The sequence below is a fragment of the Chiloscyllium plagiosum genome, chromosome 38 (assembly GCF_004010195.1).
Source record: "Chiloscyllium plagiosum isolate BGI_BamShark_2017 chromosome 38, ASM401019v2, whole genome shotgun sequence".
Taxonomy (NCBI): Eukaryota; Metazoa; Chordata; class Chondrichthyes; order Orectolobiformes; family Hemiscylliidae; genus Chiloscyllium; species Chiloscyllium plagiosum.
This window is the reverse complement of record NC_057747.1, coordinates 7,456,503-7,465,914: the sequence shown is the minus strand read 5'-3', so window position 1 is coordinate 7,465,914 and position 9,412 is coordinate 7,456,503. Positions and strand designations below refer to the sequence as shown.

Genomic DNA, 9,412 nt, shown 5'->3' with positions numbered 1-9,412 from the left:
ACGTACAGACACACATAAACTCAGACAGACAGAAAGACAGGCAGAGTTTCACACATATAAACACACACACAGAATTACTCATTCACACACACACACACACACACACACAATCACTCAGTCACTCACCCACACACAGACACATACAGAGTCACACGCACAAACACATGCAGAATCTCACACAGACACAGGTCTCACATACACAGGCAGAGTCATACACAAACAGGCAAATATCCTTCACATGTCTATAATCACAAAACAAGCACCAAGGAAGAAAACCACACACAACAGAGGCGAATTGCCACAATTGCTCCAATGATGAGAGATTTTAGCGAGAGGGTTAGGTTCGAGAAGCTGGGCTTTTACTTTATAGAGCAAAGGGGGTTGTCAGACATTTGGTTGCAGTGTCCAAGATAATGGGAGATAAGGCTAGGTAAGGAAAGTTGTTCTCACCATCTGATGGGATGAGGATGAGGGGACAGAGATTGAAGATTTTAGGTAAATTTTGGAGATTTTGAGGAAGAACTTCAGGATGTACACAGCAAGTGTTATTTTTATTCTTTCATGCGATGTGTGATTGATAGTACTAGCGTCTCTTGCCAGTCACGTGGGTTAGTTTGTTCTGGTTGGTTTCAGAATCGATAAAGTGTGGCGCTGGAAAAGGCGCAGCAGGTCAGGCAGCATCTGAGCAGCAAGACAGTCGAGGTTTTTAGCATAATCATGATGAAGGGTTTTGCCCGAAACTTTGACCCGCTTGTTCCTCAGATGCTGCCTGACCTGCTGTGCCTTTTCCAGCGCCACCCGTCATCGACTCTGATCTCCAGCATCTGCAGTCCTCACTATCTTCTAGTTAGTTTTATCCTTCTTGGAGGTTGTTTGAGCTGCACACATGCAAGCAAATGGAGACAATATCATGGGTTATGTCTTGTATGTGGTGGGCAGGCATTGGAAGTCAAGAAATGAGGTCTCAGTTTCTGAGCTGCTTTTACAGCCATTGACGTGACTAGTTCATTTCAGATTCTGGTCAATGGTTATCCCCAGGATTGTAGGGATTCAGTGATGGTAATGCCATTGAATGTCAGAGGATGATGGTTAAATTCTCTCTTGTTGGAGATGGTCATTGCTTGGTACTTGTGTGGCATGAACGTTACATGCCACTCGTCAGCCTGAACTTGGATATTGTCCTGAAATCAACAAATGCTGGAGATCACAGTGGGTCAGACAGTATCCAAGTAGAGAGAGAGAGAACATGGTCTTGCTGCATTCGGACATGGGCTGCTTCAGTACCTGAGGAATCGTTAATTGTACAATCATCAGAGAACGTCACCTTTTCTGAACCTATGATGAAAGGTGGATTATCAATGAACTAACTGAGTCGGGGATACTACCCTGATGAACTCCTGCAGTGCTATCCTGTGACTGAGATCATTGGTGTCCAACAACCAAAGCCATCAAAGGTTATCTGGCGTAGGTCAGAATGTGGAGCTGAGACCACAGACAGATCAGTCCTGCTCTTATTAAATGGCTAAAGGGGCTGAGTGATCTACTCTTACTGCTATGTTTGTATGGAGCCAAGTCCATCTCCCTTTGTATTAGTATGACTTGAATCCCTGGAGAGTTTCCTCCTGACTCCCATTCAATTTTGCCAGGGCTCCTTGATGACACACTCCATCAAATGTTGATCTGATGGAAATGGCAGTCACTCTCACTTTCCCTCTACAGTTCACTTCTTTTCTCCCTATTTCAACACGGGCTGCATTGAGGTCAATAGCCAAGTGGCCGTGGTGGGATCCAAATTGAGCATCAGTGAACAGCTTACAGCTCAGCAGTTGCTGCTTGGTGGCATTGCTGATGACCCCTTCCACCACCTGATGAAAATCGAGTGGGAGACTCAACAGGGAGAGATTGGATTTGTCCTGCTTTTTGTGAACAGGACAATCTTAGGCAACATCTGACCTTGTTGGGTACATGGCAATGCTGAAGTTGTACCGGAAGAGTATGGTTGGTTCCGTGCATGAATCAGGCCCCTTTGCCTTCCAGCATCTTCAACCATTTCACTTTATCACTCGAAGCGAATCAACTTGGCTGAAGGGTGGCATCTGTGATGCTGGGGACCTCAGGAAGAGGCTAAGACAGAACATCTACTTAACATTTCTAACTGAAGATGTAAATGCTTCAGGCTTCCTTTTTACACTGATGTACTGACCTCCCCCATCATTGAAGATGGAGATACCTGTGGACCCTCTTTCTCCTGTTATTTGTTTAATTGTCCACCAGCCATCACAACTGGATATGGCAGGTCTGTCAAGCTTAGATCTGATCCTTTGGTTGTTGCATCAATTACCCTTGTCTATCAAATGCTACTTCTGCTGTTTCTCCTTGCTGGGCAGATGCCTGAGTTGTAGCTTCACTAGTATTAGTGGTGCTGGAAAAACACAGCAGTTCAGGCAGCATCTGAGGAGCAGTAAACCTGATGAAGGGCTTTTGCCCGAAACGTCGTTTTTACTGCTCCTCGGATGCTGCCTGAACTGCTGTACTTTTCCAGCACCACTAATCCAGAATCTGGTTTCCAGCATCTGCAGTCATTGTTTTTACCCTGTAGCTTCACCAGGTTAATGCCTCATGTTTCAAGTGTGCCTGGTATGCTGACTTGCACTCGCTATTAAACCAAGGTTGATTCCCTGCCTTAATGGCAATGGTAGCATGGGGGGATATGCTGGCCATGAGTTTCCAAATTTATTTGCACACAATTCCACAGCTGCTGATGGCCTACAGACCTTCGTGATAGTCAGCTTTGAGCTGCTAGATCTGTTCTGAATCTATCCCACTGAACACATTAGTGCTGCCATACAAAGCAATGAATCAGACTCTCAATGTGAAGACTGGACTTTGTATCCATAGAAAATTCCTTTATGAATAGATGCGTCCGCAGCAGGTAAATTGACAAGGTCCGGTAGGTTTTTCCACTCTGACAATGGAAAAACACTCACATATTTTAGTAACTGGCACACTAAAGGGTTGAAGAAGCCATGCATACACTGTATTAAGATCGCAGCTCAAGGACGGTGTCAATTATTAGTTTTTCTATTAGTTCTCCAGCATGTTTAACATACTGGACAACACAGTATCCGTAAACCAATAGAAACAGGTGCTGTATTCTCCCAGTGTTAAAACCCAATCACTGACTCCCCTTCATTAAAGGAAGCCAGGTGCCATGTGCAATCCACAGTCTAAAGATGTGCAGGTTAGGTGGATTGGCCTTGGGAAATGACCCATGGAGTCCATGGATATGCAAGTTAGATGGATCAGCCATGGGAAATGCAGGGTTACAGCAATAGGGTAGGGGGTGTGAGTTTGGGTGGGATTGTCTTTGGAGGGTCAGTGAGGACTGAATGGACCGAATGGCCTGCTTCCACACTGTAGGGGTTCTATGATTCTATGATCTTTTGAATATATCAACTATTGCCAATTAAAATGGGAAAACAAAACATTTATTTAAAGTGGGTTCATAATCTAATCCTCGTTAGGTCGATCCCCCCCCACCCTCCCCCGAAGAGAGCTTATCATTCTCAGCCAGCAATGAACCAAATATGGTCCCATCACAGACACATGCACTTACATTACAGTTTCCAGCGATGAAGCCTCCTATAGAGCCAAAGAAGCCTATAATCATAGCAGCCTTACTCAGCACAGCCTCGTCTCCTTTCCGTTCCACTATCTGAGCATGTCGGAAAATGCACACCAAAGCAACTGGAAGAAGGAGAGCATGAAGCAGATTAACAAATGGGCTACTTTCCCTAAATTCACACCATTTATCAGATGCTGCCTCGTGGACCTACTTCTTCTCAATTTGATAACAGTTGGACCCATTAAGATTTACAGCATAGAGGGAAGATATTCGACCCATTATTTTGCTTGGGCAATCTATTTGCTCTGTATTAACATCTGGGTCAAATATTTTAACATTATTCCCTTAAATATGTCAATGACATCTGCCTTAAATGTGACAAAACATTGAACGTTCTAACCCATTGGATCACTGGCACTGATACAAACTAATTGGATTGATTACTGGTTTCTGTGTGTACTGACTCTCCAGGTAAAGGATCTCTCCCTAAAATAACTTCTCATTTTGGTGCCCAATTCAAACTTGCATCATTGAGTTTTCCTTGAATTATTTTCTCCCTGGAAATTTAGGGATCAAATCCCACACTGCAAATTATGTGAATCACGGAAAGCCAACCAGCAGATTAAAATTAGGACAGCAAATCGTTTGCTGGCTGTTATGCTGAAAGATGTGGAACGTAAGATGGAGTCCGACTGCAGTTACAAAGGGGTCTGGTGAGGTCACATCTGATGTATTATGTACATATCTATTCTCCTTACTTAAAGATAAACATATAATGCCTTCAAATGAGTACAGTGAGGATTCATTACCTCATTCCTGCGATGAGGGGATTGTCCCATGAGGAGATATTGAGTAGATGAAGCCTATATTCTCACAGTTCAGAAAAATGACTGATGATCTCATTGAAAAATGAAATGCTTTGACCGACACCGGGAAGAGTTCTCCCTGGCTGGGGGTAATCTTGAATATACAGACACTGTCTTAGAACAAGCAACTGGCCGTTAGGTCTGAGATGAGGAGAAATTTCTTCACTCAAAGAATTGTGAATCTTTGGAAATCTCTGCAGAGAATTGTGGTGCTTAGACAAGAATTACATTCGAGACATAGGCAGATTTTTCAAATATCAAAGGAATCAAGATGTGTGGGTATAGCACAGGAAGATAAATTCAAGGCAGAATGGCAGTCACAATCGTATTGAGTAATGGAACAGACCAGACTAAAACTTCCTTTACAGAACTTTAATCTCTGCAATTAAGTGAGATTACCAACATAGTGCCAATAGGGGTGTCTTTGGATTTTGGGATCAGATCAATTGTGAGTAGATTGAAGCTGAAAATGTGTTGTCGGAAAAGCGCAGCAGGTCAGGCAGCATCCAAGGAGCAGGAGAATCGACGTTTCGGGCATGAGCCCTTTTTTTTTTGAAGCTGTAGATTGAAGCTGCCTGAAATAGTTTATTAAATTGCCCTTTTGCCAGCAGAGAATGAAATCTTTTCTGCCATCGTGTTTGTCATAGTGTTATAGAGTCAAACAGCAAAGAAATAGGCCCTTCGGCCCACTACATCTATGCCGCCCAACAAACACCAGATAGAATTAATCCCATATCCCTGCCCTTGGTTTATGGCCAACCAGATCCTTGTATTTTAAACATCCAGATACTTCTTAAACGTTTTGAGAGTATTCCATCACCCTCTCAGGCACCCTCCAAATTTCAACCACCCTTTGTGTGAAAATATTTTTCTCAAATCTCCTCTAAACCACTTACTCCTCACCATAACCATGTGCTCTCTGGTCTGCCATGGGGAAAAGATTCTCATGATCTACTCTGTCTATGTCTCTCATAATTTTGCATAGCTCAAAAAGCTTCCCCTCTCAGTCTCCGCCGCTCCAAGGAAACCAAACCCAGCCTATCCAGTCTCTCCTCATGATGGAGACTTATCAGCCCAGGCAACATCCTGGTGCACTTCCTTTGCACCCTCTCCAGTGTAATCACTTCCTTCTGATAGCATGCCAACCAGAACTGCACACAGTAATCCACCTGTGGCCTAACCAATGTTTTACTAAGTTGTAACAAGATGTCCTTGCTCTTATAGTCTACAGCTCAGGTGATGAAAGCAAGCATATACCTTCTTCACCGGCCTGTCTACCTGTGCTGACACCTTCAGGGATCTATGGACTTGTACACCAAGGTCCCTTTGCTCCTCAGTACTCCCTAGGAACCCATCATTCATTGCGTAAATCCCTCCCTTATTAGATCTCCAAAAATGCATCACTTTGCCCTTACTAGGATTAAATTCCATCTGCCATTGCTCTGTGCACTGTGCCAGCTGATCAATATCAGATTGTAGCCTGAGACCATCATCTTCATTGTCAATAAAACCACCAGTTTTCATGTCATCTGCAAACTTACTCATATACCTTCTATGTTCACATCCAAACCCTTGATGTATAAAACAAACAGCGAGGGACCCAGCACTGATCCCCTCAGTACATCGCTGGTCATTGGCTTCCAACCACAAAACAACCTTCCCCCATCACCATTTGCCTCCTATTTGCAAGCCAATTTGAGATACAATTTGCTTTGGATGCCAAGGGCTAGCTTTGGACCAGTCTTTTATATGGAACCTTGTCAAAGGCGTTATGTAAATCATATCACTGCACTACCCTCATCAATATGTTTAGTCAGACAGGATCTCCCTCTAACAGATTGACAGCTGAGTTTATTCTCGATTAAGACTCTAGTCTGAAAGATAGTGCGGTAAATTGGGGCAGTACAGCGGCTCAGTGGCTAGCACTGCTGCCTCACAGAGCCAGGGACCCAGGTTTGAGTCTGCCTTTGGGTGATTGTCTGTGTGGAGTTTGCACATTTTCCCTATATCTGCGTGGGTTTCCTCCAGGTGCTCTGGTATCCTCCCACTGTCCAAAGATTCGCAGGCTAAGTGGATTAGCCTTAGGAAATGCAGGGTGTGTGTGTGGGTGTGCATGCTGGGGGGGGGGGGGGGGAGAGGGGGAGTGTAGGTATTGGTGGGATGCTGATTGGAGGGTTGAAGTAGGTTACATGGCCTGCTTCCATATTATAGAGAATCTATGAAATGGTTCCAAAAGAACACGCAATGCACCACTCTGGAATGTGGCCCTTCCCTCCTTAGTGTTTACCTGGAGATTAAGAATGATTAGACCTGGAATTATCCAGCATCAATTCAGCTGTGTGTGTGAGGTGGTCCCTGGAAAAGTCCCTCCACTGCTATCTTTCACTGAGAAAGCAAGACTTTACTATTGCAACCCATTCTAAATCAGCATACTCTAACATTGGCAATCCATTGCTTCATCAAATCAAATCTTGAAAAAAAAGGCAACTTTTAAAAAGCCATTCAGCACAAGCTGGATGAGTTTTATTTGCACAGTATAACCACTGTATCATTGTTGTTTCCATTAGGTGGGGAGACTAGGACCCTTGGGCACAGCCTTGAATTAGAGGGGGTAAATTTAGAACAGAAATGAGGAGACATTTCTTCAGCCAGAGAGTGGTGGGCCTGTGGAATTCATTGCCATGGAGTGCAGTGGAGGCCGGGAAGTTAAATATCTTCAAGGCAGAGATTGATAAATTCTTGATCTTGCAAGGAATTAAGGGCTACGGGGAGAGTGCAGGTAAGTGAAGTTGAAATGCCCATCAGCCATGATTAAATGGCCGAGTGAACTCGATGGGCCGAATGGCCTTACTTCCACTCCTATGTCTTATGGTCTTATCATACTTACATAAAACAGAGACTGCATTAAGCACCGCGCTGTAGAGAGAGTTTTCAGGAAGGTTCATTCCACTGGTGCTGTAATGAATAGCAAAGTATGAGAAAGGAGCATTGTTTGTTATTTCTCAGGAAGAGAGAACAGAGACATGAAATGCACACAAACTCTGTAGTGTCAGTGCAGCTGTGGATGAGATCACAGAATCCACTCTTGAATTGTAATTTATTTAGTGTACTGCTACTGATATATCCCAGAAAACAATCACACAAGTCAACATATTGGCTGTTGGACAATAATCCCAGAGGTGGAAATGTGTTGCTGGAAAAGCGCAGCAGGTCAGGCAGCATCCAGGGAACAGGAGAATCGACGTTTCGGGCATAAGCCCTTCTTCAGCTTATGCCCGAAACGTCGATTCTCCTGTTCCCTGGATGCTGCCTGACCTGCTGCGCTTTTCCAGCAACACATTTGCAGCTCTGATCTCCAGCATCTGCAGACCTCACTTTCTCCTCAATAATCCCAGAGGGCTTGGCAGTGCAGAACTTGAAAGAGAGACAAAGCTTTCATTTTATACTCATCAGGACACATGCAAGAATGCCAAATTTCAAACAGTCACAACAGTTTATATGACTGGGGGCAAGGGAGCAGATTGGTTGGCAGATTGTCTCTGATTGGCCAAGTCGTTATCATGAAGAAAGGAACAGGGAACTATTTTGGATATTCTGCATATTTAAAGTGATGGTAGTACAAATATTCTACATATCTTTGTCACACGTTCTGTAATTCCATGTCAACAACACATCCTATCCTGCAAAAGTAAGTCAGCTCTCGTCATGGGCACACTGAGGGGGCAAGAACTGGAAATGGCAATTGTATGGTGCAAAAGAGGGAAATCGAGGGTTGAAGAATTTGATTTGTACTGCTAACATTTCACAGAAAACTTTAATAACTGGCAAGTCCACAGATTATTGAGACCAGAACAGTACCTCAGACCTTTTTCAATGATTGCACTCTGCACCTTGGTGGTCTGCTGGTGTCATCACTACCGCTCAAAGAGCCATTGCTGAAATCATGTGACATCACAGAACGTCACTGAACCTCCTGACTTCTAAGTGATTGATACATTTGAATGAAGAACACAGGAGCAGGAGGAGACCATTCCGCCCCTCAAACTTGTTATTCCATTCGAGAAACAGTCGATCATCCATCTCAGCGCTATTTCCCCTTGGTATCCCATATTCTTTGATGTCAGTGTTATCTATAAATTGATATCTATCTCAAACACACTGAGTCTCCACAGTATAGTGGAGCAAAGAATTCCAAAGATTCACCACCCTGCCTCATCTTACCCCAAAAAAGTATCCTCATTTCCTCTTTGGTCCTGTGTTAATCTGGTGTCCCCTTAACTCCATCTAGGCACTATTTGCCTCATCTGCACCATATGGCAATGAGTTCTGCCTGTCCTCTGAGTGTAGAAGCTCCTCTTGAACTCATTACTGGATTCTTACTTAAAAAGACAATAAAAAACTCTCCAGACTGGGAATCATGCTAGTGAACATTTTCTGAACTGTCTCCAATGAAATATTTATTCTGTGAGATCCCTTTGTTCCTTCTCTCAACTTGACCTGTACCTTCCAATAATGTGACCTTCTTTGACCTCCTTATTCTTTCTACATCTGGGAACACTATACATAATTCACCCCGATAATTATTTTTATGCTAAGTTTGTCAACTGGTACAACATCATTATATTACAAACGATATCTGTAGCCTTTATAAAGGGTGGATCCACACTGTATAGGGGTCATTTGCTAAAGCTCTACCTGTATGTGATCCTGATAGAAGTAAACATATAATACTTCCTAGCTCATATGCGTATCAACCCCCTTCCTGACTCCCATTAGGAGAGCTCAATACTAGGCACACAGTTTCACAAAACACCACTGAAACAGGAATTATCTTGCCAGGAAAATCCCCTGTACTGTCCACCTCCTGCCCAATTGCCAATCTCTCAGGGGAAGGAAGGCACACACGACAGACACCTCGGGT

General features: G+C 43.7%; 1 protein-coding gene across 4 annotated transcripts in view; it reads right to left on the bottom strand.

The window, feature by feature from the left end:
* Positions 1 to 9,412, bottom strand: part of si:dkey-228d14.5 (uncharacterized protein LOC796266 homolog) — a 56,085-nt gene that overhangs the window by 4,298 nt on the left and 42,375 nt on the right. For all 4 annotated transcript variants that reach the window (XM_043678757.1, XM_043678758.1, XM_043678759.1 and 1 more), the window contains 2 exons: positions 7,379 to 7,446; positions 3,617 to 3,747 (listed from right to left, as the gene is read on the bottom strand). In XM_043678757.1, coding sequence (XP_043534692.1) covers positions 3,617 to 3,747; positions 7,379 to 7,446 — 199 coding nt within the window. The remainder of the gene's footprint in view (positions 1 to 3,616; positions 3,748 to 7,378; positions 7,447 to 9,412) is intronic.